At 39.0% G+C, this 19,254-nt stretch overlaps 1 protein-coding gene across 1 annotated transcript in view; it reads left to right on the top strand.

Annotated features, from left to right (window-relative positions):
• The window catches only part of LOC150088349 (protein TSLIG3A-like), a 188,739-nt gene that overhangs the window by 52,088 nt on the left and 117,397 nt on the right, over positions 1-19,254 (top strand). Inside the window, exon 4 of the mRNA XM_090369461.1 lies at positions 8,026-8,103. Coding sequence (XP_090225587.1) covers positions 8,026-8,103 — 78 coding nt within the window. The remainder of the gene's footprint in view (positions 1-8,025; positions 8,104-19,254) is intronic.

Below are 19,254 nucleotides of genomic sequence, written 5' to 3'. Positions count from 1 at the left end.
CAAGCAGTTCTTGTTTTACAAGCTCCCAGGTTTATGAGGTTTTTTTTTTTTTTTTTCCCCAAGTATTAAGTATCAACAAAATCAAAAATATGAAGATTAATTGCAAAAAATGAATGTTAAACATTCATAAATCGCACATTTCAAAAGACGTGCTTAGCTATACAATATAGTGCACCCCGCTTTACGATATTAATCCATTCCAGAGAGGCCATCGTATCGTGAAAATATCATAATGTGAACCCAATAACACATTGTTCTTTAGTTATTCGTTCCAAGACCTTGGAAGTTGAAATTTTTGCTGTATAACTAAGCTATTTATCTCTCTAAAGGTCATTTTATAATGTAAATTGTATTAGTTACCAATTCATATCACTATACTACACTTTCGTCGTTATCATATGTTCTGTTATAAGAACCAATTTTGAATGGCTTTGTGATATTTTTCTAAAGCTCATTTCTGGAAGTCACGACCATAAAACAATAAAAATAATTTGCAATTTTCAGTTTATTGTGCTTTTATGTTAGTGCAAGCAATTATAAATGGGTCGTAAACTCGATGTTATGGCATTTGTGAAAATACCGATAGCTGGAATTGTGTGGGTTTTTACATTATTAGGGTGAAATATGTTTCCCCTTCACTGCAATCTTCAATCATATAAAAAACAAATAAATTTTCAGAGTCTTCTCTTTTTTTTTTTTAAGCTTCATAAACGTGTTACTCCCCGCGAATTGTGTTAGTTGCAATCTCACTTGCACATATCTTGTTAGTTAGTTGCAATTGTGCGTGCCGTTAAAAAATGATTATGCGTGCTATCATGAAATTTATAAAGAAAAGAGAAGATTATCTTGGAAACAAACGCCTCTTGAAGCATTTCTGAAGAAGACCACTCTTTGTGCAACAAACCAACGAACAACAAGTTAAGTCTTAAATAATTTCTTTAAATTACAATTTACTTGATTTTACAGGCTGTGTTTTCATTTCATTGGATAAATCAATCGTTGTTTAAGCATAAACTAATTAGCTAACTAATTTCATTGTTGAGAACGTAACCCCTGTTTTTAACATTGTCTATGGGAATAAATTCCCACCTTACGACCATCGCTATAGGAACGAATTAACTTGTAAAGTCGGGAACTACCTGTATATAGTTATCCCCACGAACATGATTGGGTATAGCTTTTCTAAAGTTATGCCTTAGAAAAGTTATAAGTTATGCCAGCCTTTACCCAGAGGATAGCATTTTCCTTTTTTTTATTTATTTATTATTTTTTTCATTAACAAACTTCTTTTATTTGCATTAACACATCCTTTTGTTCATGTAGGTTCCTACCCCTTCATAGCCCCCCCCTTCACTAACTCAGATTAATATCCAAAAACCCTCTTAAGGCCATCAGAACATTTGCATTGACATAGGGCATATTATCTACAGCAATTTCACCATCATGCCAAAGTTCATGAAGGGGCGCGGCTGTGCACTACAATTTAGTTAGCACACATAAAACAACCTGAAGACGGGAATATGATTTCTTTTTCAGTCTGTCCTCCCCTCACAGAACAAGAAAGGGGTAGGGACCTATTCTCATTTAAGCTGATACATACCTGTTGGGCTTTGTGTCGCCTATCTGCATTAGCAAGGGCACATGATGCAAGAAAGCAAGCTTATATATAGCTATATAGCATCAGCCAAAAAAAAAAAAAAAAACAACCCCTTCTAATTTCACCCATTCACACACGCCAAATGTTTGTCCAGTTCTGCCTTGAATTTGTTTAAGCTATCAACTTCTACAACAACAGATGGAAGTTTGTTCCAGCAATCAACCACCCGCTGCTTGATTGCTGGAACAAACTTCCGCATATGCATCCTACAACTGCCTTTCCTCAATTTGAATTTATGCCTTCTCAGGTGATTATTCTTAGCAAGGGTTTTGGCGCATTATAGCCATAGTTGCTGATGCGCCAATAAAACTCAACCAACCAACCAACCATTCTTAGCAAGAGGAACAATCCCATCAGCATTGAGCATACTCAAACCATTCAAGGCTTTATACACCTCAGTCAGATCACCTCGCAGGTGCCTAGTCTCCAGACACTGTAATTTGCAAAACTTGAGCCTTTCTTCATAAGAGCACCCCTTTGTTCCATTCACTAATCTTGTTGCCCTTCTCTTTACTCGTTCCACCAGCTCTACATCCTTCTTAAAATGAGGCCTCCAGACCTGTATACAGTACTCAAGGTGTGGCCTGACCATTGCCTTATACGAGGGGATAATCACCTCCTTATCCCTGCAGTTTGCTGATTATGACAATAATTTTTACGAAATTTAAACTTAATACCTATTACCATTTCACATTTATTTTCATTACGATTGCATAAGAGTTAAACCCGGGCAAAATTGGTATGGAGGCAACAGAAACGGGTATGTATGAGACATTCTTTTAGTCTGGCATCGATGTGCTCAAAGCCCCTGATGAAGTAGCAGACCGATGACCAAGTGGAAGAATGTTATATGCGCTATTCTAAATTCTATTTTCCTTTACATTCTATTATTAGCTTTCATTTTTAGAATATAGCCCATCCAGACTAAAGCTTGTTTTTTTTTACTAACTGGTTAGTTTGGTCCTTATACACCTGATTCCCTACAGATAGATACCATATAATAAAATTAACTAATATAATTTCATGCACATATAATGCCCAATTGTTCATTGTACAATAACATTAATGTTGCACTCTTTGTCTTATTAAAGTTACTAAATATCATTTTTATAATCTTCAGTAAGAACATGTATAAGAATATATATATATATATATATATACCTTTATTTTGCATTGGCGTACGGGTAGTGTCGCTTGAGTTGCTAGGTCGAGTTATGGGCATAAAATAATTTAGTCATATTTAATTTTTGGTGTGTAGGGCTTTTGCTGGCGTGTAGATAGAGAGGGAGGGAGGCAGAAGACTGGTTGTAGAGACAGAAGTGTGGGGCCAATGGTGTAGGTGGCCCCAACTTTCAGTGGGTATGCCCATGCCCCACCAGGAGGGAAGTAAGAGAGGAGAGGATGGTACGAAAGATCGTTCCCCCCAGGGAGTTTGGACTAAAGGATGAAGAGGGCTAGAGTGCCCTCTTCAGTTCACCATATGGCTGTTGGCGGCAGCTGCTGCATTTCTAATTTCAGGTTTGTCACACGTAGGGCAACACCCGTCCTTGTATTCTTCATCTTTAATTTAGGGCCTTGCATTGTCCTGTCTAGTGCTCAGGATGGGATTCAGTTTCTGCCTCAATGGTGGTGAAATCAAACATTGTAGATGGTGATCAAGGTCCTTCTCCTGATGAAGAGGTCCTGTGCAAATGGGATATTGCTCTACATTCATCCTCCATGTCTATAAAATGGGACTCCAGTCCTTTTGGTAGGTGTCTTATTTTAGTTATAAGTACCCCTTTGAGATCTTTGTATTGTGGGCATTTGTAGACTTTGATTCCAGATCTCCGTTTCACCACATATACAGTTGGGGTTGTCGGTGAGTCCGAATCCGTGCAGCTCTTTTATATGATCCGTGTCCTGTTATCAGGGATGTCAATTGGTACCACGGGAAGTACCAGGCTCGTTGGTTTGGATATATTTTTCGGAGATCCAGTATGAATTTCTTAGTTATTTTGCCCTTGGTGGTCTCCGTCCATCTCAACTACTAAAGGTTTAAAAGGTTGTTTGTAGTCTTACTTTGTCGTTTTTCAGATTTTCCGTCAGGTCAGTCGTATAGCCCTGATGAGTGGCAGCCACTCCCCTAGCCAACAGGAACAGCAGTCCTGCCCAAACAGCCTCTAAATCCAGTGGGAGCATACCAGCTAATACCTGTAGAGCCGGGGTACTAACTATGCTGCCAGCATGCATTGATGTTAGAAGTATGGCCCTGTGGGTCATGTCTAGTATTCTTTTGTTGACTGCCAGTGCTGTTTTTGGGAACCACACCGTGGCTGCGTAGATGATTGCCAGTAAGAAGGTTGTTTTGTAATAGAGCATGAAGGTTTTTTCTTTAGTCCCCAGTCTTTCCTTGTGATTTTAGCTACTAGCCCAGAGTATCCTCTGTTTTTTTTTTTTTTTTCTCTTATGTATTTCAAGTGTGGCTGGAACGTTAAGTTATTATCCAAGATAATGCCCAAATACTTCAACTGAATGACAAACTTGATAGTTATGTTATTGATATTAATTTGCAGGGCCATCACAGATTTAAGGTCCCTCTGAGGAGGATTGATGAGATTTTGTCTAGCAATATTCTCAGCTGGTTCTTTGATGCCCATTGCTGTAACTGCTGCAGTGCTTGATTTGCCAGTGCTTCCAGTTGGGACCAGTGGAGAATTCTGGTTTGAACCCATATTGTCTGGGTGACTCCAGGTTAGCTGCTTTGTAGTGGCTGAGTATTCTTCGATGTAGTATCCTCTCCAGGAATCTCCTGTGGGTGCGGGATTTTGTGCGTTTCAGCACTACTGGTGATAGTGGACCCAGGCCAGGCTCCTTGTACCTTGGAATGGGCACTGGGCAGCAACCGCCCAGGTGTTAGCTGCTCTCTGGTGGTGGGGTGGCCTAGCACAAGCTATACTGCAACACATGGATATTAGGCTGACACACAAGTGCCATCACTTTTTGGGCCACTCTACAGGGGTATTGCACCACCACAGATGAACAAAGTGGAGATGGACAAATGCCTGGGAGCCACCAGCAAAACCACACACACACACACACACACACACACACACACACACACACACACACACACACACACACACACACACACACACACACACAGTTTCAACATTACTTATTAAGTTGTTTGGACCTAACTACTTAATAAATGGAACTGTTTAGCCTAGGGGTGCCATAAAAACATTGAGTTACTAAGGGCAGCATGAAAAAATTACTGAGACACTAAGGATGCCATGAACCAAGAAAGTTTGGGAACCTCTGCATTAGTGTTTAAGGTGCTTCTGTAGCCAGGTGGGAAGGAGCAGCAGTGTGTAGCACACGCTTCTTGATTAGACCGGGGTTCGAGCCCATCACCACCAAATACGGAGGATGCGGAAAGGTCAGGGAATGACCACCACATCCCGGAGCAATATGGCCTTAATTGCTAATACTCCTAAAAACCAAATAACAACAACATTAGTGTTTAATGTGCGATGTGATTTTAATAATTTTGATAAAAGATGATTGAGGCACTACTAATTTTACTGTGGCTTCCATTTGAGACATATTGCCTAAGTTTAATTTATTTTACATTGCAAGTGAGATGAAATTTAGATATAGAAATAAAGAGCAGATTTCAGTGAAGACGAAACACATTTCACCCTAATAACGTGAAAACACAGAGTTCCAGCTATTGGTATTATTGCAAATGCAATAAGATTGAGTTTACTACCCATTTATTGCACTAACAGAATTGCATTAACAGAAAAGCCAATAAACATGAAAACTGCAAATTGTTTTTATTGTTTTATGGTTGTGACCTACAGAAATGTACTTTGGTAAAATATCACAGAGGCATTCAAAATTGATTCTTATAACCGAAAATGTGATTCTAGTAAACAATGAAAGTGTAGTGCATTTTATTGATTTGAATCGGTTCTTTGAAATTTGATTCTATGTGGCTGATTCTAATAACCAGTGATCAGTATAACCGGCGCTTACTGTATTTAGATATATACAATATTTTATTATCACAGTAAAAAAATTACAATCTTAATATAAAAGGAGACATGCAAATCATTAACTTTTTAATAAATTAATCTAATTTAAAGAAAGAATTCAAAGTTGTTTTACACAGACATTTTCAAATGCAATAGTTTTCTTTATCAACCTTACTGCAGGCCAACACATTCTCTATTATGCTCAATACATTTTGGAACTGTTTTTTAGATGGTTATGTGTGTGCGCACACACGTGCTTCCTAACTTTTGCTATTGCTGGTAACAAAAACATCATCATTTTGCTTGGTGCTCAACAGCTCTTTTGGTGTTGGCATTGCTGTGGTAGCAACTTCATTGTCCACCTTCACTAATTCTTCAAATTTGGCAACAAAATCCATATACTTCCTGAAATTCCCCATTCCTCAATGTTGCTATCACATTCATCTGCTGGACCATGTTTTTCGATGATATTCTCTCCGAAGCCATTCTTTCTGAAGCAATTGATTATTACACTTGATTCAATACTGTCTCAAGCAATAACAAGATTATGGATAGCATCCAAGACATTCCAGTTTGGTTGCAAATTGTTCCCTTCCTATGTTGCGGATCAAGTACCTTATCAGGTGGTCTCTATATGCTCTCTTGAGGTTATAAATAATGACTTGATCCACTGGCTGCATAAAACTGGTAATATTGGGAGGTGAAAACAACAGCCATATATTTGTCAACTTAGGTATCTTGGCACGATGTGCTGTACAACAATCTTTTGTAGGGGAATGGTATGTATAAAGCACGTATACATGGTAAAAATACCCAGCTCCTTGACATAACGTGGCTTCGACAAGCCTCCCACATACGCTCTACTCGGACTCCTTCCAGTCACTATGTGACAGAGTAGAGGCAGCAAAATAATATTATATCTTGCAATTCACAACAGTTCATGAGTGATATTCTTAAAATTAGAAAATCAATACTGGAAGCAACATAGCGTAGGTCTTGGTTTGGAGATGAAGGCATCATTGCCATGTTGATAATGATCAAGAACATTTTCGGTAATATTTCAGCAAATACACAGTAGAAAATCGTCAAATTTTACCCGGGTGTTCTTTGAGGCCCCCCTGTATCTCCACAATTGTCGAATCCTCGTTTTTTCCAATAGTGCCTATCTTATTATATAGAGCTAGTCACAGACATGCCAGTATTAACCTCCAATGTAACTACTCTAATGTACAATATGTGTATTCACCTGACAAGCATCCATAATGCAGAAAGCTGTTGTGTGCGAAGTCCTTCTCCCTGACAGATTTCCTCAGTTGTTAATTTCCTGTCCTCTAGAATCATTTTCTCCATATGAGCAGGTAATTGCAGTGAGTAAGAGCTTCCAGGCCATGGAAGACCTAACTCACTGCAATGATGAACCAGGTCATGGTTCATCTTGAACAGTCTGCCCGCTCCCTTTAAATTCATACACCCTACCATATCTAAGCATATTCATCATTGAAGTATGCTATCAGAATAAGCAGATTCCACTGAAACTGTGAGGAGCTCATGAAGAATGTCACATGCTTTCTCACTTCTTGCAAACAGGTATTTAATGAATCCTTGCTATTATTCCACTGAAAAAAAATTGTGGTTTCAGAGCACTTTAGTGTTGCCAAAACCCATGTTTAGTTGAACTTTTTTACAGTCAAGGCACTTATCTTGCCTGTAAGAAAGTTCATCAAATGTTCCCTCTTGCACAGATATTGGATTTCCTTTGGGTTTCCTTGCCATGACAAACACTCAGAGAGGGGAGGGATAAACAAGAGAGAGAGAAAAATGGAGGTTACTTCTGCTCTGCACTTTCTGCACATACTTTTCCTTGTTTTTATTAATGTTTATTCCTTTTTTTTTTTTTGGTTTGTATACGTGTGTAAGTTACTCATCACTTTTAACCTTTTTACTCTTGGACTTCTTGCAGCATGGCTCAAGTTACTAGTATGTCAGAAAATTCAGTCAATCAGTCTGATAGGTTATGTACAAGTTGCTTATAGATGTTGTAACCTGTAATTATAATTATAGTGCTATAATAATTGCAAATGGATTTATTTGAACTTAAAATATACCTTTTTAATAAATTAAAAATATTAACACAAAAGGTAAGCAATGCTTCTATTATTTAAAATATAAATACTTCATATTAATTCAATATAAGTTTGTATTTACAGCTTAGTAAATGACCACACTTTTTAACAAGTTATTTCAATAAGCACTTATTTTTGATTTTTAGTAAAATAAATTTCATTTAATCTGTTCAGGTTTCTGCTGATGAGTCTCATTAATTTTTTTTAATAATTTTTTTTTTAGATTGTCCACATCAGTTTTTAATGGAAGGACCTGTTAGCCAAAGACTTTTAAAAAAAGAAAATCGTCTAATATTGTTAGGTATGTACATTTATTTTAATACATACAGAATTTTCTTGTGATGTGTTTTGTATTAAAATCTTGTGGGAATAAGTTTCATCTTGACACTCCTGGATAGCCTTATGAGGGTTAACAAAGTGAAATACAACAATGAGCCAAAACATTATGACATGCAAGTCTTTATGCAAATCGAAGCAACTGGCGGCACGAGTTAGGACACGGTATAAAAAACACCTGATACTGAGCTCTGTTAATCAGTGTTTCTCTTGTTCTTCAGATGGGAAAGGCAGCTGACTTAAGCTAGTTTGACAAAGGCCAAATTGTAATGGCTAGACAACTGGGTCAGAGCTTATCCGAAATGGCACGGCTGGTGGGAAGCTCACGGGCAGCTGTGGTTAGTACCTACCGAAAGTGGTCGGGGGGGGGGGGTTCGAGCCCGTCACCACCAAATACGGAGGATGCGGAAAGGTCAGGGGATGACCACTGCATATCCCGGAGCAATATGGCCTTAGTTGCTAATGCTCCTAAAAACCAAATAACAACATAGCAACAACAACGAGCACCCATGCTAACCACGGTTCACTGGCAACAGTGCCTACAATACGCATGCGAGCATCGAAACTGGACCTTGAGTGATTGGAAGAAGGTCGTCTGGTCCGATGAATCGCGCTTTCCTGTTGGATCATGTGGATGGCCGGGTACGCGTGTGTCATTTACCCGGGGAAGTGATGGCACCTGGATGCACCTTGGGACGAAAATAAGCCGGTGGCTGCAGTTTCATGCTTTGGGTGATGTTCTGCTGGGACACCCTGGGTCCAGTCATCCATGTTCCGGGCACTCCGATGTCTACAACCTACCTAAACATCATTGCTGACCAGGTACACCCTTTCGTGGCAACGGTCTTCCCCTCTGGCGGTGCCGTCTTTCAGCAGGATAATGCACCATGCCACACCGCCTGGATTGTTTGAGACTGGTTCGGGGAACACAAGGAAGACTTCCACGTATTGCCCTGGTCTCCAAATTCCCCAGACATCAATCCCATTGAACATCTGTAGTTTGTGTTGGAACAGAAACTCTGATCTGCAGAATCACAACTACAGATCTTACAGGAGTTAAAGGATCTGCTGGTTATGTGTTGGTACCAGATACCACAAGACACATTTAGAAATCTTGTAGCGTCCATGCCTCGCCAGGTACGAGCTGTTTAGGCTGCACCTGGAGGACCAACATCATATTAGGTAAGTGGTCATTATGTTTTAGTATTAGTATTAGTATTAGTAACGGCCGTATGGTGCAAGAAAGCCTATGGCTTATGCTGCACCAGCCAAAAAAAAAAAAAAAAAAAAAATCCCAACAAAACAATGATAAAAACAAAAATTAAATAAATAATAATAATTAATAAATAAATAATAATAATTAATAAATAAATAAAAATAATAAAATGAAATAAAAAATAAATAAAAAGGAAATTAATCCTATCATCCTATGCGTTTCCCTTACCCGAAAGTACTATCCAGATGACCTTTGAATTTCCCCAAACTGTCGGCCTCTACCACCCATGAAGGCAACTTATTCCAGTAATTTATAACTCGCTGGCTAAAATAAAACTTCCTGCAGTCCAATCTAAACATTTCCCCCCGTAACTTGAATTTATGTCCCCTAGTTCTAGCATCACTTATAATCTTGAAAATTTCGTCCTCATTCATTTTACTGATGCCTCTCAGAGCCTTAAACACCTCAATCAAATCTCCTCTAAGGTGTCTAGTTTCCAAACTCTGCAACCCACATATTCGAAGTCTTTCTTCATAAGGACGCCCTTTTGCCGATCTCACCAGGCGAGTTACCCTTCTTTGCACCCTTTCAAGAAGCTCGATGTCTTTCTTTAGGTGCGGTCTCCATACTTGAACACAGTATTCCAAGTGTGGTCTAACATAAGCCTTATATAATGGGATTATCACGTCCCTATCTCTACTTGCAAAAGTTCGATAGATCATCGATAGGACACCATGGGCCTTCCTTGCAACCTGTTTACAATGCTCAGAGAATTTCATGTCTGACCGTATCGTAACACCCAAGTCCCTTTCCTCCAGTACTGGGTTTAGTTGAACTCCACCAAGTGAATAAGTTATTTTGGGATTACTGTTTCCCAGGTGTAATACCTTACACTTTGTTGGATTAAAGCACAGCTGCCATTTTTCTGACCATTCTTGAAGTCTATCTAGGTCTCTCTGAAGAAGCTCAGCTTGACAGTGATCATTAACTACTCTACCAATTTTAACATCTGCAAATTTAGACATCACGCCCTCTATCCCTTCATCGATGTCGTTTATGAAAATTAAAAACAACAGTGGTCCTAATACTGATCCTTGGGGAACCCCACTTCTTACATCAACCCAATCTGGGGAATAGCCATTTATCACAACCCTCTGCCTCCTGCCCTGAAGCCATCCTTCTATCCATCTAAGGATTTTCCCAGTGATTCCAACCTGTTCCAGCTTATTAAGCAACCGCTCATGTGGGACTGAGTCAAAAGCTTTGCTGAAATCTAAATAAACAATGTCGAAATTATTCCCTAAATCCAGCTCGTGAGTGACCCTTTCGAAATAGCGAACCAGATTTGTTAAACATGATTTTCCCTTTACAAAACCATGCTGAGTATCCTTGAGAATTTCAATTCGATCCAAATGATCCTGAATTCCATCCTTGATCATTGCCTCCATGATTTTCCCTACTACTGAAGTCAGACTGACAGGTCGATAATTTCCCACTTCACTTTTAGAGCCACCCTTATGTATGGGAGATACATTTGCACTTTTCCAATCCAAGGGAATCTCCCCAGAGTCTAGTGATGCTCGCATAACCAGCCTCAGTGGTTCAATGCACTCGCTTGCCGCCTCTCTCAAGATTATAGGGTATATTCCATCAACTCCAGGAGCCTTACTGGTCTGTAGGCTTGAAAGTTTTTTCATTAAATAATCTTGCGAAATTTCAATATCATTAATTACATATTTTTTAACTTCGCTCCCACAATTTCCCATTGCCACAAAAGGCTTTTCATTTGTAAATATCGATGCAAAATAACTGTTGAGTTCATCTGCAACGGCAGCTGGTGTATTTATTACTATCCCCTTTCCCTTACGTAAAGGTCCGATCTGGTTTGTCCTGCTCTTCTTGGCATTTATATATGTGAAGAATTCTTTATCCCCCCTCTTTGCTCGGTTTGCTAGTGATTTCTCATAAACTGCCTTTGCCTGTCGAACCTTTTCTGTGGCTCTATTACAGATCATCTGGTAGCTGCTATAGGCTTCAGTACTTTTTATTGCTCTGTAACTTTTCCATGCCACCTTTTTCTGCTCAAGTAATGTGGCAACTTCACTATTCATCCAACTTGGAACCCTTCTCGTGGAGTATTTTTTTAATGGTATATACGCATTCAAGGCATCTGTGATTAATGTTTTAAAAGCATACCACAGTTCAATTGTATTCATTCTCTGCGCGATATCTACCCAGTTAATAGAGGCCATGTAGTACCTTAAGGCATCGTAATTTCCTTTTCTGAAATTAAAACCCATTCCTTTGCCTTTTACTTCTGCTACCTCTCTCGTCATCATCCACCGTAGAACTCCATGATCACTTCCTGCTACTGATTCCTCTACTGTCAGCCCTGTTATGTCATCTGATTCATGTGTGATGATGAGGTCTAGGATATTCTTTTCTCTAGTACTTTCCCTGACATGTTGATACAAATAACAGTCATCTAGTTTTGGTTTTCCCCGTGTGATTTTATACAGTAACCCCCAGGGGTTTGAATTTCTAGATTCTAGGACAAATGTAGCCCACGTTTCTCGCTTTCTAGTTGCTACTGCCTTGGAGCAAGTATTTTATTCAAGTATTCCCCATGTAGCCTTTCGACGCCTGTTGCTAGTCAATTTCGTCTGTTCTAATATTGCTTTCGTGCACGATAGATTTCCCTCCTTAGTGTCATAAGTTCAGTGTTCCACCATGCACAGGGTCTGTTGCATGGGACTTTCTTTCTTGTTGCTCTATACGAGGCTGTGGTGATTGCTGTTTGTATTACTTCACTGTATTCTTCTGCTGTTACTTCTTCATATTGGAGAGGGTCATGGGTTGGAAAGTCTCTATTGATGGAGTTGTCAAAGGCATCCCAGTCGACTGCTCTTAGGGAAAACCTTACTAACTTTGGCACTTTTGCCTTAGTAGTTGTCGTCAGGTGCCTGATCCCAATGTGAAAATAGATGACCCATTGGATACTTAGCATCAAGTCTGGTATTGGGGCCCAATCTCAGATGCATGTCCATAAGTCATTGGTGGTTAGTGTGACATCAATATTAGATTGTCCAGTGGTGCTACAATATGTTGGAAGGTTGTTGGGTAGGTTATGGATGGTTAAATTTCTAATCAGAATTAATTCCTCTAGAAGTCGCTCACGTGCATCCAAGGAAGTTGAGAACCATAATGGGGATTTGGCATTAATGTCTGTTATTAGTATACTGTTAGAGTCAAGAAGGTCTTGGCAAATTCAATATAGCTTAGGAAGTCATCTACGTCCCCGGAAGGCAGGACAGTAGAGGAAGATGATATGTAGTGTGATTGAAAAGAACGTAACCTGGATGCAAGTGGTAAACTTTGTGCAGAGCCCGTGTATTATAAGGACATCAATTTGCTTGTTGAGTACAACTATGCAGGTCTTAGGGTCAGTGCTAGCTGGTTGTATAAGTCTTGTCTGCATTGAATAGTCCACTATCTTGTGTGTGTTTTCTGCTGGGACTTTGACGGTGTATGGCTCCTGTATTGCGATTATGTCGATTTGGTGAGCCTCATCTGCCCGTCTTATTTCATCCGCAACTGTGCAGGAACATTGAGTGTTTATCTGCATGATGCGTAATTTAATTGGACTGGAGTTCTGGCTATTACTGGCTGCTGAGGGTGATGCTGCTGGGGCAGGTCTGGTGAGCTGTTGTTGAGAAGTAAATATCTGACAGTCTATTGGCCAATACTAAATTCTTCAGGTGTCTCCGTATCCAGGTGGGAAGGAGTAGCAGTGCGTAGCACACATTTCTTGATTAGACCAGGGTTCAAGCCCGTCACCACCAAATATGGAGGATGCGGAAAGGTCAGGAAATGACCACTGCTTATCCCGGGAGCAATATGGCCTTAGTTGTTAATGCTCCTAAAAACCAAATAACAAACAAACAAACAAAATTCTTCAGAAATTTTGTTTTCCAGGAACACCATTTTCAAGTTGTTCTATCACTTTGTGCTTGTTAATGATAGTTAAAGTAACATGTTTTCTGTTTATTCCACTTTTCAGTTCTTTAGAACGCATAATTATATAAAATATGTTCACTTATGTACATTTATACGTATAAAAAAAGTATGCAAATGAAGCGATATAAGTGATATAAGCAATAACATCTGTCCAACTCAGAGTCAACAACGATACTGAATAACACGCAAGACAACGTAACGTATGGTCCATCTCTCTCTGTGCAGTCAGAGTGACTCATCTATGTACCTAAATCCCGTGTCTTTCAGCGCACTCAACTGTGAACAGAAGTTTTCATATTTCAATCCGGATTAACTGTAATCGAATTAGGTGAGGGTTTACTGTATATGATGTTAAAATTATTTATTGCATCCGTTCCTTTTTTATTGGATACAATGATTGTTGTCATTATATCCAATTAGATTGGTCATACAAGATCACCTCTTAACAGATCCATCCTGTGACTGTAGTGTAACTTCATTTCTGTCTAGATGATCTTGCATTACTTATTACCAATTACACTACTATATTACATTACCAGTGAGTCCATTAGTTTACCCTGAAACAAGTCAAATCGACAGGTCTTTAATTATCCATGTCGCCCTCTGATCACCTTTTATGAATTCAGGATACATTGCACATATCCAGTCTACAGGCACCTCACCGGAATCCAAAAATGCCCTTGTAATCATGGCTAAGGTTTTCTTACCTCTTTTGCTCCCTCCTTTAACATAATTGGTTAGATTCCCATCCTGCCTAGGGCCTTTTTTACATTTAGCTTCAGCAATTTTTCTTTCACTTTCCTCTCAATTATTAAAATCATTCTGCTCCGTTAAAATTTGACTCAATCCAGTATCTCCCCCATACCTAAAAAAATTCCTCATGTGAATGTATATGCCAAATATCTATTCTGTTTTTAAGCAACCTGAGCATAATCATCAACAGTTAAACCATTCATGTCCAGTTGACCAATTTGATTTTATCCCCTTCCCTCTAGTGATTACATAAATAAATAAGTCTGCTGCTTTTCTTTCCATTCCTTGCCAGAGACTTCTCATAATCTGCCTTAGCTTTTCTAACCTCCTTTGTGACTTGATTGCAGACTGGTTTATAAATGCTGCAGACATATGTATCACCTGATAATTTATATGCATATCTTCTCTGCCACGAGTCTCATGGTATATATGACATCTGTTTAGGTATAAGCCTTGAACAGAATTTGTTGTTGGTAACAAATTCCCATTTAGAATTTGTTGTTGGTAACTTCATCAATTGGTCCCACTGTATAGAAATGAAGCACTGTCTGTGACCTTTGTAGTCATGTTTGCAAAAGCCCTTCCTTTTGCCCTTGTCAGTATTTACGTCTTTAAGTAAATTCAACATCAATACACTGTTATCACTGCAGATTCTTAATGCATGAATGGCCTGTGCTGATAATTATATCAAGTATATTACATTCTCTTATTGCCTATCTCTAACAAGATTGTGTAGAAAACAGTCATCCAATAAATCCACAAAAGTCTTACTATTGTGTGAGTGACCAATCCACAGGGTCCAGTCAATATCTAGAAAGTTAGTCTCCCATTATAAAACATTCTGATTTACTGGCCCAATCTATATATCTGTACAGTTCATTATACTCATCACAGTCATTAGGCCTATAACACACTCTTATTATGTTTTCCTAGTGTTTGTCACACCACAATGACTCAACATTGCACTCATGTCAACTGGATGCACTGCCTTAGATTTTGTGCTTCCTAAACAAAGAGCAGAAACCCTTCCTCCGTCCCATCTGTCCTGCCTTCCTTTTCTGTATACATTGTACTCCCCATATTCAAATTATGAATCCCTTATATCTGAGACACAGTCTCTGATATCCTCACAATGTCTGCATTTGATGACTTGACCAGTACTTTAATTCATTAAATTTATTTACTATGCTGCTAGCATTAATATACATGCAAATGTTTTTACTCCTAGCAATCCTAACACAACCGATTCGTTTGCTTGTTATATGAGGTTCCTCAGCAGGTCTTGAAATTTCCATCACCTTGCTTTCCAGATTGCTGCATGTTTCAATAGAAGCGGTGCAAGAATCACTTTCAGCTCTACCTGTGGCTACTGTAAATCTATTTCTCTATATTCCCTCAGGCTAGCAGATTTCTAGCCCACCTAATATTGCATCAATTGCATTAGAAATATTCTTGCACTCCTTTCATTTAAGGGTATCCCATCATGTAGAAAAAATTTCTCCTGTTAACGAGCACAGACCATGCTGGGAAAAATTTAATCCCATGAACCTTGGTTAGACACTCTGCAGAGATGCAGATGGAATATATAGTTTATTTCTTGTTCTTAACCAGTCGTGTCCATTGGTAAATAAATTTTGTAAGAGCTGCTTTACATCTTCAGGAATTCATGGAGATTGCACTTGGACACTCATTGTTTCTTCAGCCTGGTTTGATTAGGTGTGGAATGTTGATCTTTTCAGTACTTTACTGTGAAAAAAAATTTTGATATTGGCACCAGTTTGCATGAAGTGGATGCATCTTTAGTATGTATCATAAAGCTACTGAAGAAGTCAGTTCACAGCCTATTCTCATTTGTTGTTTCTCACTTTTCAGAATTGCCAGATGCTGTCACATCACTTGAGGAAAGGGATGAGACAAGGTGAAATCTTTGTAAGTGGTTACTATATTGTGATTGAAATTAGCTTTACCTTATCTCAGATGATAAGGGTTAGTAGTAGTGGCAAATCATGTAAGAAAGCAAGCTTATTTAGCTTGCTTTCTTACATTTCTTACATTACAAGAGGAAGGATCACATTCAGCTTACTTAATCCATTGAAGGCCTTAAGCATTTCAGTCAGATCATCTTGCAGGTGCCTAGTCTCCAGAAGCTGCAATTTCCAGAACTGAAGACTTTCTAGGTAAGAATACCCTTTTGTTCCCTTCACCAATCTGGTTGCCTTTCTCTACATCTGTTCCGGCAAATCTACATCCTTCCTAAAGTGAGGCCTCCAGACCAATATACAATACTCAAGATGTGGCCTAACCATGGCCTTGTAGAAAGGAATAATCACCTCCTTATCCCTGCTAGCAGAAGTTTTGTATATCATCAACAAAATCCCATGAGATGTCCTGGCAACATGTCTGCACTGCTCAAGAGAATTTCATATCTAACTGCACAATTATCCCAGATCTTTTTCATTTTCCACTACTCTGAGGTTACTGATACCCATATGCAGAACCTTGCATTTTTTAATGTTAAACTTCAACTGCCTAACTTTTCTAGATCCTGTTGCAGTAGCGTACCATCATTCTTGTCATCAACCACCCTTTCAAACCTTTCTATCATCTGCAAACTTTAATTTTAAGCTTGATATACCTTCATCAGTATCATTAATAAATATTGAAAACAACAATTGGCCCAGCACTGAACTCTTGGGAACTCCACACTAACATTAGTCCACGAAGAGCAGTGCCCACTGATAACCACTCTGTCTTCCACATAGCAGTAACTTGTTCTTAATGCCACATTGCTCCAGTTTATAAAGCAGCCTTTTATGTGCAACAGTATCAAGGACCTTCTTGAAATCCAAGTATATGATAATTATTTTTTGCATCCAATTACTTGGTCACTGCATCATGGTAACCTCTCAGATTGGTTAGACAAGTCCACCCCTTAACAAATCCATGCTGTGACTGCAGTGTAATTGCATTCTTGCCCAGATGGTCATGAATTAATTTAACTAATGACTCCATTACTTTCCCTGGAAAAGATGTTAAGCTAACAAATCTGTAATTACTCATCACCTTTTGATCCGCCCCTTTATGAAATAGGGATACATTCGCACATCTGCAGTCCCTGGGAAAATCTCTCTGAATCCATGGATACTTTCATAATTATTGCTAAATGCTTGCTTGCCTCCTCTGCTTCTCTAATGTAATTGGATAGATCCCATCCACCTCAGGTGTCTTTTTTATGTTCAGTTTCAGCAATTCCTCTTCCACTTTCCTTTCAGTTATAGTAGTAGTAGTAATGGAGGCATGTGATGCAAGAAAGCAAGCATATGAGCTTATGTAGCATCAGCCAAAAAAAAAAAAAAAAATTTCACACATCCATTCTTCCCTCTAAATGTTTGTCCAGTTCCTCCTTGAATTAATTTAAACTATGGAAGTTTGTTTATGCCCCCTCAGGTTTGTAATCTAAGCAAGCAGAAGAATCCCATCCGAATTCAGCATGCTCAAAGTATTGAAGGCCAATATACACCTCAATCAGATCACCTTGCAGGTGCCTAGTCTCCAGCCACTGCAATTTACAGAACTTAAACCTTTCTTGGTAGGAGAACCCCTTTGTTCCCCTCACCAATCTTGCTGCCCTTCTCTGTACACGCTGAAGCAACTCTACATCCTTCCTAAAATGAGGCCTCCAGACCTGTATGCAGTACTCAAGGTGTTGCCTGACCATTGCTTTATAAAGAGGGATAATCACCTCCTTTTCCCTACTAGCAAAATTACTGAATATCATTGACAATACCCCATAACCTGCTCTGGCAGCCTGTCTGTATTGCCCAGAAAACTTCATATCTGACTGCACAATTACTCCCAGATCTTTTTCATTTATTACCACCCTAAGTGTTGGAACATTCCACACAGTTGGAACATTTCTCTGGGTTTTCTTCTACCCATATGCACTACTTTGCATTTGTCAATGTTAAACTTCAGTTGCCACTTCTCAGCCCATCTTCCCAAATTTTCTAGATCCTGTTGCAGTAGCACACTGCCATTAACAACCCTGCCAACCTTTGTATCATCTGCAAACTTCGACATTAAGCCTGAGGTACCTAATATCGTTGATAAATATACAAAACAATAGTTGTCCCAACACCAAACCCTGGGAGACTCCAGTAATAACATTAGTCCACAAAGAGCAGTCTCCATTGACTGCCACTGTCTCTCTTCTCCCACTCAACGATCCTTTTATCCATTGTAGCACCTTACCCATAAACCATATTGCTCCAATTTGTACAGTAGTCTTCCATGTGCAAAAGTGTCAAAAGCTTTCTTGAAATCCAAGTATATGATATCAGATTATTTTTTTGCATCCAGTTCCTTTGTAATCACATCACAGTATCCAATCAAATTTGTCAGATAAGTTTTTCCCTTAAAAAACCCCAGCTGTGTCTGAATTATTACTACAGTCTTGATGAAGTCTGAAGTCTTGATGAAGTCTGCAGTCTGAATTATTAATGCATTGCAGGATCATCTAGATGATCCTGCAATGCATCTTTAACCATTGACTCCATTATTTTCCCCGGAACGAAATTTAAACTAAGTGGTCTGTAATTACTCATGTCACCCTTATGTCCCCTTTTGTGAATTGGAGATACATTTGCAGATCTACAGTGTGTGGCGATTTCCCCTGAGTCCAAAGATTCTGTTATAATTATGGCTAAAGGTTTGTACCTCCTTTGCTGTCTTCTTTTGTATAACTGGATAGATCCCAACCACCCAGGTGCCTTTCTTATGTTTAACTTCAACAATTTCTCTTCCACTTTGTTCTCAGTTATTACAAAATCATTAAGGACCCTGTTACAGTTTGATAAACGTTTGGCATTTTCCTCCCTTGACTTCTCATGTGTGAATGTAGATGCAGAATACTCATTCAGATTATCAGCTATTTGAGCAGGATCATCAACAGTCAAACCATCGATATCAAGTGGACCAATCTGATTCATCCCCCTTCCTTCGTAGAGTTTATATAAATAAAGAAGTCCTTGCTGTTTTTCTTAGCATCCTTTTCCAAAGATTTCTTGTAATCTGCCTTCGCTTGCCTAACCTCCTTTGCGACTTGATTACAGACTAGTTTATATCTGCCTT

Source organism: Mastigoproctus giganteus, chromosome 3, assembly GCF_048544385.1.
Source record: "Mastigoproctus giganteus isolate SK-2022 chromosome 3, ASM4854438v1, whole genome shotgun sequence".
Taxonomy (NCBI): Eukaryota; Metazoa; Arthropoda; class Arachnida; order Uropygi; family Thelyphonidae; genus Mastigoproctus; species Mastigoproctus giganteus.
This window is presented reverse-complemented; position numbering and strand designations above follow the sequence as displayed.